This window comes from Carettochelys insculpta, chromosome 3, assembly GCF_033958435.1.
Source record: "Carettochelys insculpta isolate YL-2023 chromosome 3, ASM3395843v1, whole genome shotgun sequence".
Classification (NCBI taxonomy): Eukaryota; Metazoa; Chordata; order Testudines; family Carettochelyidae; genus Carettochelys; species Carettochelys insculpta.
Window position 1 is genome coordinate 208,480,257 of NC_134139.1, and position 23,200 is coordinate 208,503,456.

At 54.6% G+C, this 23,200-nt stretch overlaps 1 protein-coding gene across 1 annotated transcript in view; it reads right to left on the reverse strand.

Annotated features, from left to right (window-relative positions):
- Positions 1-1,351: 1,351 nt before the first annotated feature.
- LOC142010661 (nuclear GTPase SLIP-GC-like) overlaps positions 1,352-23,200 on the reverse strand; it is a 73,228-nt gene continuing 51,379 nt past the window's right edge. The window contains exons 14-18 of the mRNA XM_074989065.1: positions 21,179-21,314; positions 19,934-20,042; positions 10,776-10,912; positions 3,257-3,347; positions 1,352-1,688 (exon numbers count right to left, since the gene is read on the reverse strand). Of these exons, the coding sequence (XP_074845166.1) occupies positions 1,594-1,688; positions 3,257-3,347; positions 10,776-10,912; positions 19,934-20,042; positions 21,179-21,314 (568 nt within the window). The 3' untranslated portion in view covers positions 1,352-1,593. The remainder of the gene's footprint in view (positions 1,689-3,256; positions 3,348-10,775; positions 10,913-19,933; positions 20,043-21,178; positions 21,315-23,200) is intronic.

The window sequence follows — 23,200 nt, forward strand, 5'->3', positions numbered from 1 at the left end:
ATCAGGAAAGGGATCTTGGAATTATAGTGGATAGTTCTCTGAAAACATCCACGCAGTGTGCAGCGGCAGTCAGTAAAGCAAATAGGATGTTAGGAATAATTAAAAAAGGGATAGAAAATAAGACGAAGAATATCTTACATCCCCTATATAAAACTATGGTACGCCCACATCTTGAGTACTGCGTGCAGATGTGGTCTCCTCACCTCAAAAAAGATATATTGGCGTTAGAAAAGGTTCAGAAAAGGGCAACTAAAATGATGAAGGGTTTGGAAGGGGTCCCATATGAGGAGAGGCTAGAGAGACTGGGACTTTTCGGTCTAGAAAAGAGGAGATTGAGGGGCGATATGATAGAGGTGTATAAAATCATGAATGGTATGGAGAAAGTGAATACAGAAAAGTTATTTACTTGTTCCCATAAGATAAGAACTAGAGGACACCAAATGAAATTAATGGGTAGCAGGTTCAAAACTAATAAAAGAAAGTTTTTCTTCACACAGAGCACAGTCAACCTGTGGAACTCCTTACCAGAGGACGCTGTGAAGGCCAGGGCTCTGACAGAGTTTAAAAAAGAGCTCGATAAATGTTTGGAGGTTAGGTCCATAGATGGCTATTAGCAAGGGGTAAGGTATGGTGCCCCTAGCCGTTTGTCGAAGGTGGGAGATGGACGGCAGGAGACAAATAGCTTGATCATTGTCTCCGGTTCACCTCCTCTGGGGCACCTGAAATTGGCTACTGTCGGCAGACAGGATACTGAGCTAGATGGACCTTTGGTCTGACCCAGTATGGACATTCTTATGTTCTTATGGCTAGGGTGGTTTACAAGTTTTATGAAAGTTACAATTCAAGTTATGGTTTCCCACACCTATAGAAATTCCACACAGACCTACGCGCAAGTTACAAATACAGTTACGCTCACATCCTTGGCCGCAGTGTTGGAGTCTGGTGGGTCTCTCTCGGCTCGATCATCAGTAGATGGGTGGATCCTGCTGGAGTCTCCCAGTGGGAAATCAATTCTCCTGTTCTGGGCACCCCCCTTTATACTGTCATTCTGTCTACCCCTCTATTTTTCCCCTGCTAACCTTTAAATATACCATTCAGGTTTTTGGAGAAAAAGTCTGCAAATGTTGTCAGCTGCCAATTATAAAAAAAAAAAAAAGTCCCTGAGCAGTTTTAATCCTGTTCTTATAAAATACCTAAGATTGCATTTGAAATGTGCACGCTTGACTCCACCATTAGCAAGCTGGGTTCTTTGCATACCCTGTGCTTCGGAATTAAAATCTCTGAACAAAGTATTTGAACTGAGCTGAGTATGAAAACATAGGTGTCCCCTACAAGGTACTACTCCAATGTACTGAAAATTAACAAAAAAGAGTGTCTCTCGCTCACTCTTTGATTTGCTGAAATTTCAAGCACAACACAATGGCATATTTCATCTATATTTCACACTCCAATTAATTAATGCTACAATCAATGTGTTTAAAATTCCTGATTTACAATCACTTAAATAAGAGACAATATTTATTGAAATAGCTCAATTAATACCCCACAAAATTAAAGCAAAAAGTCTCTAACAAGCTCATTAAAATGCAGATGTTATGAATGAGAACTTTGGCTGTCGCTTTTTAAAAAGTCACATTCTTTCAGCTTTTCAAGAAGCTTGTTAATGTGTCTGTATTCGTCCTCGAAGTCTGCAAAAAGAACAGCAGATTCAAACACGGCTCGTTGCCTGTCTTTTGAAAAAAGAATGCTACATTTCCTTTTGGTCTGTAGCAAGGAAAGCAGTCTGACCCCCCATAGCAATGACAGCAAACAAGGGTTACCACGGTCTGTAGTTAAGTGCTTTGCTGGACTGCAGCCGTAATATGCTTACCTCATAGACTCAGACTCGAAGACCAGCATGGACCATCACAGTACTCTACTCTATACATCGCAGGCTTCAGAACCTCACCCACCCACACCTGTAGCGGGTTTGTAGTCTCTGGCTGAGGCACTGAAGTCCTTAAATCTTGATCTAAAGACTTCGAGACAGAAGAAGACAAACTCCCAGAGTCTCTGCCAGTGTGACGTGGGGAAACCCCCTACAACTGACAGACCATTAGACCCTGACTACTGGGACAAGACTCACAAACCAGCCACCTGGGAAAGAGTCCTCTGCAATGTCTCGGAGCTCTCTCTTGCCGGGATCCAGGGTTCCCTCTAATTTTTCCCATCCATGGGAAGAATAAATTTTGTTATATGCACCAAGACACATGCAGATGGGCACCACCAGTACAAACACATGTTGCTGGAGGCTGTGCCGTTCTGCTAATCAGCTGGACAGCACCTGAATCTCCCCAGGGCAGTTGCCCAAGCACTGAGCTTAGAAGGAACGCTGCTGCTGTCTCATCTCTGCCTTTTAGGGAAATTTGCCAGTAGCATTTGTGGATGGGTTATATGGTTTCCCACAAAGCTTCTACTCTTATTAACCTCTTTCCTCTGAAGTGAAGACTATTTAGCACTCCTGAGAGCTTTTCATCCCTCAGGTGCAAAGTACTTTGGAAAGGTGGGCAAACAGTCCCCATTTTACAGATGGGCAAACGGAGTCACAGGGCAGTTCTATGATGTACCCAAGGCCACCCAGAAGTAGACAGCACAGCCAGCAACAGAACAGATCACCTTGCAGTCAGGGCCCTGGCACGTGGAAGAGGTGGGTGTGATTCCAGCTCTTCCTCGGAGCATCCCTTGGAGCCCCTGGGCAAGTCATTTGACTCCACAGCCACTGAAGTCAATGGAAAACTCCCTGAGTATTTAGGCTGCGTGCATGGAGGTTGGAGAGCCCTTAGAGTGACCTGGAGGCAAGGCTGCTGTGCGGCCCTTTGTGACCTCTCTGCAGCCCCTCTGAGACGATTGTAGGGGGCTGGACTGGGGCTACTGAATCTGCATCAAACATGGCTTCCGCCCTCACCGGGACCTTCTGCATCAGCCCCCTTTGGCAGCAGGCTGGGAGGAGGCTCCCCTTTCAGCCCCACAGAGCCATCCAGTCCTGGCTGGGAGGAGGTTCCTGCTTCACCCCCCATGGCAGCTCTACATAGCAAGACAGTGGACTTTGCCCCATACACCCAGGCCAGTTCACTCTCAGAAATCATACACAGGCCTGGTTCAGCAGCTGGCCCCTGCGGGAAACCTGCACGTGAGCCCCTTGCTGTATCATTGCATACGCTCAGGGATCAGAGGGGCTGCAGTCACACGCACACATAGAGGGAGAGTTCGGTTTTACCTGGCAGCCTGTTGGTGAATTCTGCCCAGTGGCACAAGGCAATTTTGAACATGATGGAGATGTCCATCTGGAGCTTCCTTATGATCTCGGTCTGCAGCAAACACATCGCACAGCATGTGAGTGTGGAAGCAACCTCGCAGATTTTGGCAGCTGCACCGTCTCATGCGGCACAACTGAATTCTCTGTGAATTTCTGATCACAATCAAGCACACCCCGGCACTGCCACCAACGGGCACACAGGTACCATCGCGAGCACCGCGTGATGGCTGTGGGGCTGCAAAGGTGTAACATGGGCCTGGCTGGCCCTGCAGAGCTTTCATTGCTGGTTCTGATGGGCGGGAAGGAAAAAAGCCCAACTCGACTCTCAGCTCCCAGGGGGAATTCACAAAAGAGCTGGCAGGTGGCTTGCAGGCAGAACAGATTTTATCTGGGGTTGTGACCTTGTTGGATTTTTAAACTGACTATAGAAGCCATTTCTGCCACCATACTAGACAGCGGCACTGAACCTTGTGCCGGCTGGGCCAAGTGAGGTGTCCAATGGAAGCTGGCGATGCCCTGAATCTGTCTGTGTTACTAGTATGTCTGTGCCGTGTTTGTACATGGAGTTATGGATACTGGCTCGATAGCTGTATTAGAAATGCTTTAGGGCTCAGAGGACACAGTGGGAGGTGCGATCTCCTCCCCAGCACGGGTGATGGGCTAAACGAAGGAACAGATGCCCACACGTCACATCTCAGGAAAGTGGGACTTTCCTCCTGGGCTGTGGCAACACGCCTCAGTAACCCACCTAGTCACATGGTGAGCCAAGACCTATGGGAGAAAAAAGAAATTTTCCTTCTGCATTGAAAAAACTATGAGGGGCCCTGGCAAATCATGTTCAGCTGCCATTATGCTAATGAGGCACTACATATTCATGGCAGCACCTCGTTAGCATCTTCCAAACTCCCTCATTAACATGCCCGTTTTGAAAGTGAGGGGCCAGTGTAGACGTGGCCAGAGAGAGACACCGGCTTTATGGCTTATTGCAACCTGCTAACTTTCCTTTGTCCTCTGCAGAGGTGTTAGCTGCTGACCTCATTTAAATTGGTACCCTTAGGCTTGACAACCAGTTTCACCTTGTATCTAGCTGTGACACATGGGTTAGCTTCTCCTGACCTGAAGATGAACTCTGTGAAGCTTGCAGGCTTGTCTTTCTCACCAACAGAAACCACTGGACCAATGGCAGGTAGTACCTCAGTTACCTTGTCTATGTCATTTCCAATGTCACCAGAACCATTTAAAGTAGTTCACTGCAATCCACAGAGGTACACAGGGCTAATTCAACAACTCTTTACGCTTACTGCAGGCCCCATTGGTTTCATCGTCATCACCATCAACAACCATGGTCTCCGTGCCCACTGGTGTCCGATGCCTCCCTCACTATTTCCTCCCTTCGTTCTCTGTCCAGTGCAGAGTGGCTTAGTTTCTGTAGACTAGCTCTGCACCAATCTACTATATCATCTACCCATTCTCTGTGGGGTCTGCCTCTCCTACTCGAACTGTCCTTTGTGTCGAATACCGGGGTCTTGACTTTTTGCTCATTGTTCATTCTGCTGATACTCCTGAATATCTGTAGCTTCCATTGTATAACCTTCTGCAGTAGGTTCTCTTTCAGCTGTATTTTTCCAATAGAATTCCTCTTTGGCGACCTTCCGCATCCATCCTATTGTTAAGATCATTCTACAACAACTCCTCTCGAATGCCAGTATCCTTGTCTTTGAATCTTTCATTATCACCCGTGTCTCACATCCATACAACATGCTGCTGAATACACCTGTTTTCAGGATGCTCAGCTTCGATCCTAAGTTAATCACTTTGCTTTTCCAGATCTTATCTATTGTCTTTAAACTTGCTCTTGCTTTCGCTATTCTAGTCGCTATTTCCTCCTTCCAGTCTAGATCATACATCATGTTGCTCCCCAGATATGTGAACTTTTTTATGTTCTTTAGTTCGATCCCATCTACACTGATCTTCCTTCCTATTTCGTCATCAACATCATCTATAACCGTGGGCTCAGCGCTCATTGGTGTCTGATGCCTCTCTCACTATTGCTTTCCATCTTTCCCTGTCCAGTGCAGCATAGCTCAGGTTCTGTAGACTAGCTCCGCACCAATCTACTACATCATCTACCCATTCTCTGCAGGGTCTGCCTCTCCTATTCAAACCATCCATTATGCCGAATACCAGGGGCTTGGTTTTCCCTTCATAGTTCATTCTGTAAATATGGCCAAATAGTTGTAGCTTCCGTTGAATAACCTCCTGCAGCAGGTTCTCTTTCAGCTGTATCTTTCTGTATAATTCCTCACTGGGGACCTTCTGCATCCATCCTGTTCTCAGAATCTTTCTATAACAACTCCTTTCGAACGCCAATATTCTTCTTTTCAAATCTTTATCACCCATGTCTCACATCCGTACAACGTGCTGCTGAATACACACGTTTTCAAGATGTTCAGCTTCGTTCCTAAGCTAATCTCTTTGCTTTTCCAGCTCTTATCCATCGCCTTCAAACTTGCTCTTGCTTTCGCTATTCTAGTCGCTATTTCTTTCTTACAGTCTAGATCATACATTATGTTGCTCCCCAGATATGTGAACATTTCTACATTTTCTAGTTCAATACCATCTACACTGATCTTTCTTCCTTTTTCCTTATCTCCAAACACCATTGTCTTCATTTTATCGATGTTCATAATCAGTCCGTACCACTTCCCTTCCTCATTTGGCACTTGCACTGTTTTCGCTAGCTTCTCTTCATCTTCCTCAATGACAACTGTATCATCTGAGAACCAAAGGTTGTCGATCCTCATCCCATGTACGGATAGCCCTTCTACCTTTTCCTGGATTTTGTCCATCGCTCTCTCTAGGTGTGTGATGAAGACATTTGGCAATATCAGATCTCTTTGTCTCATAACTCTACTCATTCTAGACAAACTTCCCAACACTCTTCACATTCTCACCACTGCCTCCGCATTGTCCCTGAAATCCTTCAACAACCATATCAGTCTGCCATCCACTCCGTACAACTCCAACACCACCCAAGTCACCTTCTGATCTATACTGTCCAATGCCTTCTGAAAATTGACAAAAGCAATTGTAGATGTTCTTGTTCTTCATCGAGCTTTTTCTGCTACCAATCTTGGTGCAAATATCTACTGTATGATACTTCTGTCTTTCCTGAATCCTGCTTGCTCGTCTGCTAGATGTTCTTCTCTCTGCTGTCTCAGTCTCTCTGTCAGTATCATCATCTGCACCTTGCCTAGATGACTTGTTGGGGCAATTGCTCTCGCACTCCAAGACACTTCCTTTTTTGTGTATTGTCACGAGCACGGATCTTGTCCATTCCTTAGGTGCCTTCCCTTCTTTCCACACTATGGCTACGTCTACACGTGAAGCCAACATCGAAATAACTTATTTCGATGTAGCAACATTGAAATAGGCTATTTCGATGAATAACGTCTACACATCCTCCAGGGCTGGCAACGTCGATGTTCAACTTTGACATTGCGCGGCACCACATCGAAATAGGCGCTGCGAGGGTACGTCTACACGCCAAAGTAGCACACATCGAAATAAGGGTGCCAGGCACAGCTGCAGACAGGATCACAGGGCGGACTCAACAGCAAGCCGCTCCCTTAAAGGGCCCCTCCCAGACACAGTTGCACTAAACAACACAAGATACACAGAGCTGACAACTGGTTGCAGACCCTGTGCCTGCAGCATGGATCCCCAGCTGCCGCAGCAGCAGCCAGAAGCCCTGGGCTAAGGGCTGCTGCCCACGGTGACCATAGAGCCCCGCAGGGGCTGGAGAGAGAGCATCTCTCAACCCCCCAGCTGATGGCCGCCATGGAGGACCCGGCAATTTCGACGTTGCGGGACGCGGATCGTCTACACGGTCCCTACTTCGACGTTGAACGTCGAACTAGGGCGCTATTCCCATCCCCTCATGAGGTTAGCGACTTCGACGTCTCGCCACCTAACGTCGAAGTTAACTTCGAAATAGCGTCCGACGCGTGTAGCCGCGACGGGCGCTATTTCGAAGTTAGTGCCGCTACTTCGAAGTAGCGTGCACGTGTAGACACAGCTTAAATTACATAGTCTGTGTATTTTCTGAATCATACTTTCTCCACCATGTTTGATCATCTCTCCCGTGATCTTATCTTTTCCAGGGCTCTTGTAATTCTTTGGTCATTTCACTGCTCTTTCTACTTCCTCCTTCGAAATACTGGCCTTGCTCTTGATGCTCAGTGGAGATATCTCTTTCAGATCTTCAATCAGTCCCTCTGAGACACTAAAGTCCAACTGTGCTTCATAGAGTTTGGTGCAATATTTCATCTATCTCTGTACAACCTTCTCCTTATTCATGAGCACCTCGTCATCCTTGTCTTTATTCGCCATCTGCTTCGGCTGCCACTTCCTATTAATATTCCTAATCATTTTATACACCTCCCTGGTCTTACATTCACCATAATAGCTCTCTACATCTCCTCTAAACTTTTCACCTTATCCATTCTGGCTGCTTTCCTTACCTTGTTGCATTGCTGTTCTGCCCTCTTGGAAACATCCCTTCTGATTTCAACACTCTCTTCTCTTGGACCAACTTTAGCGTCTCCTACATAATCCACTTCTTATTCATATTCTCTTCTTCCAGAACTGTCTGCTCAATTGCCTCTTCTATTGCCATGGCTATCCCTTCGACTCCCTTATTTAGGTTTTTCTCTGTGCCCGCATTCCTGATCATCTCTTTGAGCACTGCTCTGTATGCATTCCCTATTTCTTCCTCGCCTAGCCTTGCCACCTCTCATTTTTTCTGAACTTCATCTTATACTTTCTCTTGAGTTTCATCTTGACATTCGCGATCACTAGATTGTGGTTTGAGTCTATATCTGCTCCTTGGAAAGTTCGGCACTGCAGTACTGATATTACCCATCTTCTTCTTATCAAGATCATATCTATCATGTTCTTGGACTTCCCATCGTTAGGTCGCCATATCCACTTCCTCCAGTCTTTTTGTTGGACTCTCGTGTTGCAGGTCACCACCCTGTGCTTCATAGCAAACTTGAGTAGTTTCTCATCTTGTTTTTTTCTCCAAATCCAAGCCTTCTCATGACTGTCTCTCAACCTTCATTATCTGTTCCAACCTTCACGTTCCAATCTCCTCCAGTGATCAACACATCTCTCTTTGGTATCTCCTCCAGCGTCTCTGTCAAGTCCTTATAGAACAGCTCAGTTTCTTCCTCTGTAATGTCTGAAATGGGTGCATACATTTGCATGACTGAGATGTGGAGAGGTTTCGTTTTGAATCTCGAACCATCATTCTCGCACTGCCAGTTTGTATCCTAACACTCCTCCAGCTCTTTTGCTAAAAAGTAATCCACCTCTTGCCTCATGCTTCATTTCCTTCCCTGACCAAATGACTTCGAAACTGCACACCTTTCCTGATACTGTTTAGTGCATCTCTGCCAGTCCAAGTATATTACATTGGTATCACTCCGTCTCTTTTTGAAGTAGCTCTGACTTTTCAGTCACCCACACTGTTTCGATGTTCCACATTCCAATTGATAGTATATGTGTTAGTTCCAATTTTCTTTCAATAGCCAACTTATTGACCCAACCCTGGTCCCTCCATTGGTGCCATGGACCTTGTTTATCTGGGCGACGTATGAGTCAGCATCTTTTATCAGTTAGTTGTACTGGCATCAGATTTAATTCATATTGTTGTTTTACGATCAGCGCATCAACACTCATCTGACCAACCCTCCTCCTTTATCCAGGCTTGGGACTGGCATGGAACCCCCAGAGGTTTCATGGCAGAGTTCCAATTGCTTTGCATGCACAAAAATAAGGAGCAACATCAAACTTCTTGTTTGCTTCTTTCAGCATCCTGTCAACAAATACTTGGAGTCACCGACAAATAGGTGTGCTCACAGTTACCATGGGCACAGAGCTTTAAGGAGCTTGTAGAAGGTGTTGTTCCTTAGGGTGTTAAAAAACTGCTTATTATTCTAAGCAAAGAAGGTCTGAGTTGCTGGAAGATAGGACTACTCTAAGGAAAATGGTACAATCACTATTGTTTCTAGCTACAGTGTTCAAGTTCCATGCAGTTTGCTATAGAGAATATAAGAATGGCCATATGGGGTCAGATCAGTGGTCCATCTAGCCTATTTTCCTGTCCTCCAACAGTGGTCACTGCCAGGTGTTTCAGATGGAATGAAACAGAACAGGGTCATTACTGAGTTATTCATCCTCTGTCGACCACTCCCAGCTTTTGGCATTCGGAGGCATGGGACACACAGAGACTGAGGTTGTATTATTGACTATCCTGGTTAATAAGCTCTAATGGACCTATTCTCCACCCATTTATTTAATTCTCTTTTGAAATCCCATTGTAGTTTTAGCCTCCACAACATCCCCTGCAATCACAGGATCATAGAATACTCCAACTGGGAGGGACCTGGAGAGTCACCAAGTCCAGTCCCCTACCCTCACAGCAGCACCAAGCGTCATCTAGCTCGTCCCTGAGAGCTATTTATCCAACCTGCTCTTAAACATCCCCAGGGCTGGAGATTCTCCAGCCACCCTGAGTCATTTGCTCCAGTGTTTAGCTGCCCTGAATGAGTTCTACAGATTGACTGTGCATGCTGCGAAAATGTACTTGCTTTAGTTTGTTTTACCTTCCTCCTCCTTACCATCAATAACTGTGGGCTCAGCGCCCGTTGGTGTCTGATGCCTCTCTCACTATTTTCTTCCATCTTTCCCTGTCCAGTGTGGAGTGGCTCAGTTTCTATTCATTTCATCGGGTGATCCCTTGTTCTTGTGTTATGTGAAGGAGGAAGTAGCACTTACTAATTCACTTTCCCCACACCGTTCAAGATATTTTAGAGCTATAACACGCCCCTTGTAGATCTCTTTCCCAAGCTCAAAAGTCTGAGTCTTTTTAATAACTTCTCATCCAAAAGCTGATCCATACTCTTAATGATTGTTGCTGCCATTCTCTGCACCTGTTTCCAATTTTAATCTACCTGTCTGAGAGGGGATGACGTGAGCTGCATGCGGTAGTCCAGGTTTGGGTGTTGTGAGTTCTGGGGTGGGGTCAGTCCTTTTTTTCTGTGTTTAGATAGCACCCAGCACATTGAGGCTGGGCTATGACCAGGGCTCCACAAATATTACAATGGTTCTACAAACACACTCACACTTACCCTGGGGCCCATTTGGGTTCTCCCTGGTGTTCTGCACAGTTAATCACAGGTGTGTTTGTAGGATGAAGGACTAAAATGTTCCCCTGAAAATCGAGGTCACCTTGTGTCTCTTGTAGGCAGAAATGAAACATCGCATGAAGCAAGTGGTTTGTGCCAGAACCTTTGGCCTAATCTCTGGCTGGGTAGCTTGCTCGGGGCTCTCCCTCTTTGGACACGGGGCTTTTCCCAGACACCCACACCCACACCCATAAGTACAGCCCCACCGAGCAGTGGGGAATGTCCCTCACCTTCAGTTTCTGCAGCCGCAGCTTCATCTTCTTCTTTGCCTCCTCAAACATCCCATTGTCCGTCTTCTTCAAAATGCTCTCCCTGAGGATATTTTGCATCCTCTGCAAGGATCCCATGCCCTTTACCTGAGCTGCCTCTGTTGGAAAGATAGGAATGTTCACTGTGCTAGGCAAGTCCGGGGAAGTTTAGGGGTGGGAGGAAGATGCTGGAGACAGGGTTTAGAGGAGGAAGCTACAGGCAGCCAATGGCAGGGACAGCCTCAATCAAAGGGACATCCAGCTGCTCTTCTTGGGACGTGACTTTAGTGCTGGAGAAGGCAGAGGGTGCTCCAGAGAATAACACTCTCTCCTAGTCCTCAGTGCAAATGATCCCTTCATGTCCACATGCGTTCCATGCCCACACTTTGCCCACGAAAGCTCATGCTCCAAAATATCTGTTTGTCTATAAGTTGCCACAGGACTCCTGGTTGTTTTTGTGGATACAGACTAACACAGCTCCCCCTCTGATACTTATCGTTTTCAGGGGTACAACCTGCTGACTCTGCATCTCAGCTCTTTGTGCAGGTATTGTTCATCCAGGTGAAGTTAGAAACACAGAGTGTACGCCTGCACGTAGTTTTAAAGCTGCTAATGACAGCCATTATGGGTGCTCCCAGAAATGCTGTATAAAGCCTCCGCTTGGCCCAGTCCAGGGCAGAGGGGGATGTCAGTCATGGCTGGTTTTGAGTCCTGTGCCTTTCTGTGGGCTTTGTTTTGTGGCAGCTGCTGGATCTATATGGAGCCTTGTAGGCTGGTGAGGGATTGTTTGCAGATACCATGAGCCTGTGAGGAATCCTGGCTGTTCCTCTGGAAAAGAAAGGGCTTTCCCTGAAGTGAGCTTTCCTTTGTGTGAGTGAGGAAGGTCTGAATGGGTGTGTGCAGTGCACTCAGTCCCTGAACCCAGCCTGTCCCGACTGCCAGCAGCCAGCAGCACCTGGATGGGAATAGGAGCTGAGCCCTGCAAAAGACCCACCCACCAAAGAGCAAGAGGCCCCACCAAGGAAGTCTGAAAAGAGACGTGACCGTGCCACCTGGCACAGGCCTCCGGTTTGGAGTTCGGTTTTTTTTCCAGTCGGGAGGGGTGGGGTGTTGAAACAACTTGTGAGGAATGTGCCAGCAGGAGTTCAGTGCTGCTGAAGGAGCTGGGGAATGTGTTTTGCAGAGATCATTTGCATGAAAATACAAAGGTGTGCATATGTAACACCTGGTAAACAAAGCCTCATGGGAGCAGGCGAAGCAGGGAGGTTTTGTCTATTGTAAACAGCACGTTGTTGTAAAGTCACAATTCATGCTATCACCCAGTGGAAGTGCTTGAAGTTGTGGGGGTACAGGGCAGTCATCACTGCTGCGTAAGATATGGATTACAGGGGGCTCCCCCCTCAAAGCATTCTGTGTGAGGAAAAGGGGGAGGCATAGTGGCCGGGCCAGCTGGCTGGAAGCCTGTTGGCTCGAAAGCTGTAAGACTGGATGGACTAGGTTTCCCCACCACTGCTCACAGGTACGCCTAAAGATGGGTCTATAGTTGTTCCGTGAGAATCCACTCTGGGGGATGCTGAGAGCTGTGGCTAGGTCTAGAGCTGAATGCCACTATGAGCTGGAATCACGGAGAGCTGGAATCACGGGGTTTTGCTTACAACAAAACCCACAAGACAGCAGCAGGTGGAAGGCGGGACCAGCAGGAGGAGCAGCGGATGGATAGAGTGACTGGCGGCTGGCCGGTGGGAGGAGCTGCGGACGGATGGCAGGCGTGACCAGTGGCTGGACAGTAGGAGCAGCAGCAGATGGATGGACAGCGTGACCGGTGGCTGGCCGGTGGGGCAGCTGGCAGGGATCAAGCGGAACGCCGGACCAGCGTAAAGGGGGCATTTCCTCAGGTTCAGTGAGCATCAGGGTGAGGTGTCAGGGCCTGCACGGACTGGACTGGGTTGTAAGTGGGGCATTTGAAGTAGGGGTGCAGAGAAAGTTGGGTGTGTGGATTGGCTGTTTATGGTATCGGACTGGTGAGCCTGAGAGGCCAAGGACACTGCTCAAGCCATTTGAGCTGGGACAGTTACTGGAGGGTTGGTTATGAACTCTGGGAGTGGTAGTTTGCCAAGTTTATGCCATATGACTTCTCCGCCTCTTTCATTAAAAGTTCTTTTCTACACTCAGACTCTGCTTGTGAGTGGGGAAGCACTGCCTCGCCGAGGCGCCCAGGGGTGTGTGAATTTCCCAAGCTACTGGGTAGGGGTTTGGGCCGGTTCTGTGTGAGATGGATGGAAAGGAAGCCCTAGATGTTGAACCCGGCCCTGGCTGCTGCTGACTCCTGGCAGAAGGGTTACAAAAGGATTCCCGCCCTGGGGGAAAGTCTGTTTAAGCTTTTCTCTCCAAGTATCAGAGAGGGAGCCGTCTCAGTCTGTATCTTCAAAAACAACAAGAAATCCTGTGGCACCGTATAGACTGACAGATATTTTGGAGTAAAAATATTGCTCCAAAATATTTGTTAGTCTGTGAGGTGCCACAGGACGTCTTGCTGTTTTGTAAGCAATAGGAATCTTTCAGTCCCTTTGTCTTCCGCCTGCCTTGGAAATGGCCTGGCACAGCCTAAGGAGACACAGCTGCTCTGCAGCTGACAGGAGAGCCGGGTCAGGATAGGATCTTTTATGACTTGATGCTTTCACCTGACCTAAAGGCAGCGGTTCAGGGAAAGGACTCACATGTACCTAGACTCTTAGTGGGACAGAGAGCCCAGGAAGCTGCCCATGACAGAGCCCTTGAACTAACAGACCAAGATCTGGAAACTCAGTACCTGGAAACCTTTTGTTCAGAGAGAGATGGGTTTATGTGGGGTTTTGATCCCCTTTGGGGGTTGATTCCCTGGGTGCTGTGCCCTAGAATTGCACCTGCCCAGAGCTGTGGTTTATCCGCATCTGCATTGCTGTGCAGGGGGTGGTAACACCAGCTCTGTGCCTTGGCTGGGGAGACCAGGATGGTGGGGAGTCCCAGAGAGCAGGAAGGAGGGTGTCAGTGGCCTGATCAGCCCACGGGGGGGACACCTCAAGGGGTCTGCTGTGACCTCTCCCTGTCACACTCAGCTTCGCCCAGCCTCTTCTCACCCCTCTGGCCACTCCACCAAGAGAGCCACATCCTCGCTTCACCCCGCCCTCCCAAACCCCTGCAAGCTGCAGAACTCCTGATCCAGGCAGGCAGGAGGCATGGAGCGGGGGAGGGGCTCTGAGGCAGGAGGGATGTAGAGCAGGGAGGGGCTCTGATGGGGGTGGGAGGGATGGAGGGGGAGGGGCTCTGATGGGGGCAGGAGCGATGGAGGGGGGAGGGGAACTGATGGGGGTGGGAGGGATGGAGGGGGGAGGGGCTCTGATGGGGGTGGGAGGGATGGAGAGGGAGAAGGGGCACTGATGGGGGCGGGAGGAATGGAGAGGGAGGAGGGGCACTGATGGGGGTGGGAGGAATGGAGAGGGGGAGGGGCTCTGATGGCGGTGGGAGGGATGGAGAGGGAGAAGGGGCACTGATGGGGGCGGGAGGAATGGAGAGGGAGGAGGGGCACTGATGGGGGTGGGAGGGATGGAGAGGGGGGAGGGGCACTGATGGGGGCAGGAGGGATGGAGAGGGAGGAGGGGCACTGATGGGGGTGGGAGGGATGGAGGCGGGAGGGGCACTGATGGGGCGGGAGGGATGGAGAGGGAGGAGGGGCACTGATGGGGGCGGGAGGAATGGAGAGGGAGGAGGGGCACTGATGGGGGCGGGAGGAATGGAGAGGGAGGAGGGGCACTGATGAGGGTGGGAGGGATGGAGAGGGGGGAGGGGCACTGATGGGGCGGGAGGGATGGAGAGGGAGGAGGGGCACTGATGGGGGTGGGAGGGATGGAGGGGGAGGGGCTCTGATGGGGGCAGGAGGGATGGGGGGAGGGGCACTGATGGAGCGGGACGGATGGAGAGGGAGGAGGGGCACTGATGGAGGTGGGAGAGATGGAGAGGGGGTAGGGGCACTGATGGGGTGGGAGGGATGGAGAGGGGAGGGGCTCTGATGGGGGCGGGAGGGATGGACAGGGAGGAGGGGCACTGATGGGGGTGGGAGGGATGGAGAGGGAGGAAGGGCACTGATGGGGCGGGAGGGATGGAGGGGGAGGGGCTCTAATGGGGGCAGGAGGGATGGAGAGGGAGGAGGGGCACTGATGGGGTGGGAGGGATGGAGGGGGAGGGGCTCTGATGGGGGCAGGAGGGGGGGAGGGGCACTGATGGGGCGGGAGGGATGGAGAGGGAGGAGGGGCACTGATGGGGGCGGGAGGAATGGAGAGGGAGGAGGGGCACTGATGGGGGTGGGAGGAATGGAGAGGGGGGAGGGGCACTGATGAGGGTGGGAGGGATGGAGAGGGAGGAGGGGCACTGATGGGGGTGGGAGGGATGGAGGGGGAGGGGCTCTGATGGGGGCAGGAGGGATGGGGGGAGGGGCACTGATGGAGCGGGAGGGATGGAGAGGGAGGAGGGGCACTGATGGGGCGGGAGGGATGGAGAGGGAGGAGGGGCACTGATGGGGCGGGAGGGATGGAGAGGGAGGAGGGGCACTGATGGGGGTGGGAGGGATGGAGGGGGAGGGGCTCTGATGGGGGCAGGAGGGATGCGGGGAGGGGCACTGATGGAGCGGGAGGGATGGAGAGGGAGGAGGGGCTCTGATGGGGGCGGGAGGGATGGAGAGGGAGGAGGGGCACTGATGGGGGTGGGAGGGATGGAGAGGGAGGAAGGGCACTGATGGGGCGGGAGGGATGGAGGGGGAGGGGCTCTGATGGGGGCAGGAGGGATGGAGAGGGAGGAGGGGCACTGATGGGGGTGGGAGGGATGGAGGGGGAGGGGCTCTGATGGGGGCAGGAGGGGGGAGGGGCACTGATGGGGTGGGAGGGATGGAGAGGGAGGAGGGGCACTGATGGGGGCAGGAGGGATGGAGAGGGAGGAGGGGCACTGATGGGGGTGGGAGGGATGGAGGGGGAGGGGCTCTGATGGGGGCAGGAGGGATGGAGGGGGGGAGGGGCTCTGATGGGGTGGGAGGGATGGAGGGGGGAGGGGCACTGATGGAGCGGGAGGGATGGAGAGGGAGGAGGGGCACTGATGGGGGTGGGAGGAATGGAGAGGGAGGAGGGGCACTGATGGGGGTGGGAGGGATGGAGGGGGAGGGGCTCTGATGGGGGCAGGAGGGATGGGGGGAGGGGCACTGATGGAGCGGGAGGGATGGAGAGGGAGGAGGGGCTCTGATGGGGGGGGAGGGATGGAGAGGGAGGAGGGGCACTGATGGGGGTGGGAGGGATGGAGAGGGAGGAAGGGCACTGATGGGGCGGGAGGGATGGAGGGGGAGGGGCTCTGATGGGGGCAGGAGGGATGGAGAGGGAGGAGGGGCACTGATGGGGGTGGGAGGGATGGAGGGGGAGGGGCTCTGATGGTGGCAGGAGGGGGGGAGGGGCACTGATGGGGCGGGAGGGATGGAGAGGGAGGAGGGGCACTGATGGGGGCAGGAGGGATGGAGAGGGAGGAGGGGCACTGATGGGGGTGGGAGGGATGGAGGGGGAGGGGCTCTGATGGGGGCAGGAGGGATGAAGGGGGGGAGGGGCTCTGATGGGGCGGGAGGGATGGAGGGGGGGAGGGGCACTGATGGAGCGGGAGGGATGGAGAGGGAGGAGGGGCACTGATGGGGGTGGGAGGAATGGAGAGGGAGGAGGGGCACTGATGCGGGTGGGAGAGATGGAGAGGGGGGAGGGGCACTGATGGGGGCGGGAGGGATGGAGAGGGAGGAGGGGCACTGATGGGGTGGGAGGGATGGAGGGGGAGGGGCTCTGATGGGGGCAGGAGGGGGGGAGGGGCACTGATGGGGCGGGAGGGATGGAGAGGGAGGAGGGGCACTGATGGGGGCGGGAGGAATGGAGAGGGAGGAGGGGCACTGATGGGGGTGGGAGGAATGGAGAGGGGGGAGGGGCACTGATGAGGGTGGGAGGGATGGAGAGGGGGGAGGGGCACTGATGGGGCGGGAGGGATGGAGAGGGAGGAGGGGCACTGATGGGGCGGGAGGGATGGAGAGGGAGGAGGGGCACTGATGGGGCGGGAGGGATGGAGAGGGAGGAGGGGCACTGATGGGGGTGGGAGGGATGGAGGGGGAGGGGCTCTGATGGGGGCAGGAGGGATGCGGGGAGGGGCACTGATGGAGCGGGAGGGATGGAGAGGGAGGAGGGGCTCTGATGGGGGCGGGAGGGATGGAGAGGGAGGAGGGGCACTGATGGGGGTGGGAGGGATGGAGAGGGAGGAAGGGCACTGATGGGGCGGGAGGGATGGAGGGGGAGGGGCTCTGATGGGGGCAGGAGGGATGGAGAGGGAGGAGGGGCACTGATGGGGGTGGGAGGGATGGAGGGGGAGGGGCTCTGATGGGGGCAGGAGGGGGGAGGGGCACTGATGGGGTGGGAGGGATGGAGAGGGAGGAGGGGCACTGATGGGGGCAGGAGGGATGGAGAGGGAGGAGGGGCACTGATGGGGGTGGGAGGGATGGAGGGGGAGGGGCTCTGATGGGGGCAGGAGGGATGGAGGGGGGGAGGGGCTCTGATGGGGTGGGAGGGATGGAGGGGGGAGGGGCACTGATGGAGCGGGAGGGATGGAGAGGGAGGAGGGGCACTGATGGGGGTGGGAGGAATGGAGAGGGAGGAGGGGCACTGATGGGGGTGGGAGGGATGGAGGGGGAGGGGCTCTGATGGGGGCAGGAGGGATGGGGGGAGGGGCACTGATGGAGCGGGAGGGATGGAGAGGGAGGAGGGGCTCTGATGGGGGGGGAGGGATGGAGAGGGAGGAGGGGCACTGATGGGGGTGGGAGGGATGGAGAGGGAGGAAGGGCACTGATGGGGCGGGAGGGATGGAGGGGGAGGGGCTCTGATGGGGGCAGGAGGGATGGAGAGGGAGGAGGGGCACTGATGGGGGTGGGAGGGATGGAGGGGGAGGGGCTCTGATGGTGGCAGGAGGGGGGGAGGGGCACTGATGGGGCGGGAGGGATGGAGAGGGAGGAGGGGCACTGATGGGGGCAGGAGGGATGGAGAGGGAGGAGGGGCACTGATGGGGGTGGGAGGGATGGAGGGGGAGGGGCTCTGATGGGGGCAGGAGGGATGAAGGGGGGGAGGGGCTCTGATGGGGCGGGAGGGATGGAGGGGGGGAGGGGCACTGATGGAGCGGGAGGGATGGAGAGGGAGGAGGGGCACTGATGGGGGTGGGAGGAATGGAGAGGGAGGAGGGGCACTGATGCGGGTGGGAGAGATGGAGAGGGGGGAGGGGCACTGATGGGGGCGGGAGGGATGGAGAGGGAGGAGGGGCACTGATGGGGCAGGAGGGATGGGGGGAGGGGAACTGATGGGGGTGGGAGGGATGGAGAGGGGAGGGGCTCTGATGGGGGTGGGAGGGATGGAGAGGGAGGAGGGGCACTGATGGGGGTGGGAGGAATGGAGAGGGAGGAGGGGCACTGATGCGGGTGGGAGAGATGGAGAGGGGGGAGGGGCACTGATGGGGGCGGGAGGGATTGAGAGGGAGGAGGGGCACTGATGGGGGTGGGAGGGATGGAGGGGGAGCGGCACTGATGGGGCGGGAGGGATGGAGAGGGAGGAGGGGCACTGATGGGGGTGGGAGAGATGGAGAGGGGGGAGGGGCACTGATGGGGCGGGAGGGATGGGGGGAGGGGCACTGATGGGGGTGGGAGGGATGGAGAGGGAGGAGGGGCACTGATGGGGGCAGGAGGGATGGAGGGGGCAGGGGCTCTGATGGGGGCAGGAGGGATGGAGAGGGAGGAGGGGCACTGATGGGGGCAGGACGGATGGAGGGGGGAGGGGAACTGATGGGGGCGGGAGGGATGGAGGGGGAAGGGGCTCTGATGGGGCGGGAAGGATGGAGAGTGGGGAGGGGCACTGATGGGGGCGGGAGAGATGGAGGGGGGAGGGGCTCTGATGGGGCAGGAAGGATGGAGAGTGGGGAGGGGCACTGATGGGGGCGGGAGGGATGGGGGGAGGGGCTCTGATGGGGCAGGAAGGATGGAGAGTGGGGAGGGGCACTGATGGGGGTGGGAGGGATGGGGGGAGGGGCTCTGATGGGGCAGGAAGGATGGAGAGTGGGGAGGGGCACTGATGGGGGCGGGAGGGATGGAGAGGGAGGAGGGGCACTGATGGGGGCAGGATGGATGGAGGGGGGAGGGGAACTGATGGGGGCGGGAGGGATGGAGCGGGGAGGGGCTCTGATGGGGCAGGAAGGATGGAGAGTGGGGAGGGGCACTGATGGGGGCGGGAGGGATGGAGGGGGGAGGGGCTCTGATGGGGCTGGAAGGATGGAGAGTGGGGAGGGGCACTGATGGGGGCGGGAGGGATGGGGGGAGGGGCTCTAATGGGGCAGGAAGGATGGAGAGTGGGGAGGGGCTCTGATGGGGGCAGGAGGGATGGAGAGGGAGGAGGGGCACTGATGGGGGCAGGACGGATGGAGGGGGGAGGGGAACTGATGGGGGCGGGAGGGATGGAGAGGGGAGGGGCTCTGATGGGGCGGGAAGGATGGAGAGTGGGGAGGGGCACTGATGGGGGCTGGAGGGATGGGGGGAGGGGCTCTGATGGGGCAGGAAGGATGGAGAGTGGGGAGGGGCACTGATGGGGGCGGGAGGGATGGGGGGAGGGGCTCTAATGGGGCAGGAAGGATGGAGAGTGGGGAGGGGCACTGATGGGGCAGTGCAGCTGCGGGAGGGATGGAGAGTGGGACTCATGGTGCCGCCTTTGGTGCCACCCACCATTTTTTCCCACCTTGGCTCCTGACAGCAGCCGCCTGTTACCCCCTGAAGAGCCGCTCGTGGCACCAGAACCCCTGGTTGGCCACCCCTGCTCCCGCTCCCGAAGTCGTTACTCGACCATTCCTTCCAGCCATTTCATCAGGCCCCCGGCAGGTCTGTTCCTGGGCCAGGCGCTCATGTTCTCTTCATGCTGGAGGAGAGAGCCCAGCATGCTTTCCCTTCACCTGACCGTGCCCGCTTAGGAGGATGGCATTAAAGAGGTTCATGGTTCTCACCTCTGGGCCTGCCGCCAGGGAGCAAGCCACCGCTTAAAGCACCGGGCCACCCAGCTGAGGGCTCCTACCTTCATAGAAAGGCTGCAATTCGCTTTGGATGGACCCCCCCAGGGACAGGTAGATAGCCATCTTTTTCGTCAGGATCTTTCTTTCCAGCTTGCTCAGGATGAGGTTAGTCTGCGTGAATCAACGTAAGGTGGGGCGTGAGGGCGGGGTGCGCCCGTGAGCGGGGTGGAATTGGGGGTGAGGATGGAGTGGGAGCAGAGTGGTGGTGGGAAAAGGTGGGAGGCAAAAGTCAGGGTGAGGGTGAGGCCTGTGGGGGCAGGGCTGGGGCACAGCCCCCTCCCCCCATAGCGCCTCCGCTGAACAGCATGTGTCGGCCACAACCTCCAGCTGTGAGTGTTGCTGGTCAGCGGGCCAGGGGCAGAGTTCTGCCCACGGCTGATCCTGCACTCTCTAGCCACGTCTACACGTGCCGGCTACTTCGAAGTAGCCGCGCCAACTTCGAAATAGCGCCCGCCACGTCTACATGTGGCAAGCGCTATTTCGAAGTTGAAATTGATGTTAGGCGGCGAGACGTCGAAGTTGTTAACCCCATGAGGAGATGGGAATAGCGCCCTACTTCAACGTTGAACATCAAAGTAGGGCATGTGTAGCTGATCCGTGTCCCGCAACATCGAAATAGTGGGGTCCACCATGGCGGCCATCAGCTGAGGGGTTGAGAGACGCTCTCTCCAGCCCGTGCGGGGCTCTATGGTCACTGTGTGCAGCAGCCCTTAGCCCAGGGCTTCTGGCTGCTGCTGCGGCAGCTGGGGATCCATGCTGCAGGCACAGGGTCTGCAACCAGTTGTCGGCTCTGTGGATCTTGTGCTGTTTAGTGCAAGTGTGTCTGGGAGGGGCCCTTTAAGGGAGCGGCTTGCTGTTGAGTCCGCCCTGTGACCCTGTCTGCAGCTGTGCCTGGCACCCTTATTTCGATGTGGGCTGCTTTGGCGTGTAGATGCTCCCCTGCAGCGCCTACTTCGATGTGGTGCAGCCCAACGTCGAAGTTGAACGTCGACGGCACCAGCCCTGGAGGACGTGTAGACGCTATTCATCGAAATAGCCTATTTTGATTTCGCTACATCCAAATAAGGTATTTGGATGTAGCATTCACGTGTAGACGTAGCTTCTGAGAGCCCCCTTCCCCCGCTGTCACCTCCCATTGTTCCCCTGCCCTGCTGCCCCCGGGCAGGGCCAAGCCAAGGGGCTGCAGAGCCGGGTGCCGCTCACCCCCAGGCGCTGGCCAGCGGCACGGGGCCTTAACCGCCATTTACCTCCTCGATGAAGAACTGGAACTTGTCGTTGTCTCTGGCCCCTGTGTTCTTCTCCATCTCATGGATCCTCTTCTGGATAGAGTCCTTGAACATCTTCAGCCTGAACTTCAGTGAGGCTCTGGGGCTCTCTTGGGGGCTAGTCCCACAACAAAAGGCAAATCAGTTACAAGACACCCCCACGTGAAACGCAAACAAACGGAGAAGGTGGGAGAAGAGACACAGATGGCTCTAATCTCCCCCACAGTCCCAGGGCTGCCCAGGGGCAAATGCTAGAGGAACCCTTTGCCCCAGGACCGACCCCGTAAGAACTGTCCTGTCCACTCAGCCACACAGGAATCCAGTGCCCACTGTGCCTATAACACTCCCCAGCCTCTGCCCAGCTTCCCTGGGGGTAGGGGAACCACAGCTGGGAGATCCCCTAGGCCAGGGCCGTTTTAAATCCCCTTGACAGCTCTTTGGTCCAGGCTGAAGTGTGGCTGTAACAATTGAATTCTCTGGGAAAGAGCAACCAGGCAGGAGGCAAAGTGCTGGGCCAGGGGTGCCAGGGTTAGCCCGGGGCAGGCCCATCACTACAGCTCAGCCTGCTGTGCCGACACTTCCTGGCTCTGCTCCTGGGCGCACACAGCGTGCTTGGTGCAGCGTTCCCGCCCTGCACGCTCTGCACCGGGGCAGCCGCTCAAGAGAGAGGCCAGTGCCGCCCAGCTGATCAGCAGAGCGCTCACAGCGAGGCTTTCTGCTTCTAGTGGTGGTGCGCAGCCGCACAGGCCTCTGTCCACAAAAAATTCATTCCACGCATGGATGACAAAAAATGCACTTCTGAAAGAAAACCCGAATGGGAACATTGGCCTGGAGCCGCCAGGGGCTGTGAAGGGAGCTTCCAAGGAGACACTCCTTGTGGTGCTTGCCTCCATAGCGGGTGTGGCCACCCTGTGGCTCTTTGAGCAACTAAATGCAGCTGCTCCTCCTCGGAGCATGCACCAGGACTGCCGGCTGCCGCTCTGCGTGTGCATCTGTGCTTGGTGGGAGAAGGGCACGGCAGTGCGGTGGCAGTGTCAATGAGTCACTGGCATCGAGTTAGAGCAGGCGTGAGGGTGGAGGTGCCTGGTTCTGGGAGAGGGAGAGGGCATTGAGCCATCTATCTATCTGTCTATCTGTCTGTCTAGATCGATGGATGGATGGGGTGTATGGGGATAAATAGATAGATAGATGGAGTGTATGGGGATAGATAGATAGATGGGGCCTACAGGGATAGATAGATAGATAGATAGATAGCTGGGGCATATGGGGCTAGATAGATAGACAGATAGATAGATAGATAGATAGATAGATAGATAGATGGGGTGTATGGGGATAAATAGATAGATAGATAGATGGGGCCTACGGGGATAGGTAGATAGATAGATAGATGGGGCATATGGGGATAGAGAGAAAGATAGAAATGAATATAGAATACATGGCTCCATGCACTCTATCCATTGATTAGTCCCTAACTGTTTGGCCATGCCTGGTATATAGGATAATATATACCGTGCTACCATGGCTGCTGGGAAGCGACATGAAGGTGTCAGCCATCCTGTACTCCCAGCAGAACATCCCACCATGCCCCAGCTGGAACGGGGTTAGGAAAGCCAGTGGGGAACTCCATCGGGCTGGGTTACCCAAGAGGGCCTGTAGCGGGTCAGTATGGCCTCCCGCAGACCCGGAGGCCGGGGAAGCTATGCAGAGGCCTTGGTGGGCGGGGCCGGAGTCAGGAGACCAGAGGCCCGCCCCTCAGAGGGCGGGGCCAAGGGCTAGAAGAGCCAAAGGCGGGGCTCGGGAACCATTCAGTGCTGGGCCTCCGGGCAGGGAGGACGTGCCTGCCCGAGCTCCCCGGGGACAAAGGGAGAGGGCCTGCGGCCGCCCGGCCAGGCCAAAGGAGCAGGCCCCCAGAGGCTCCCCGCAACCCCGGGTCCGTATGCCCCAGGGAGACTACCCGGACTTCCCGGACCTACCGGGACCTTCCCGCCGGTGGAGACCCCCTCC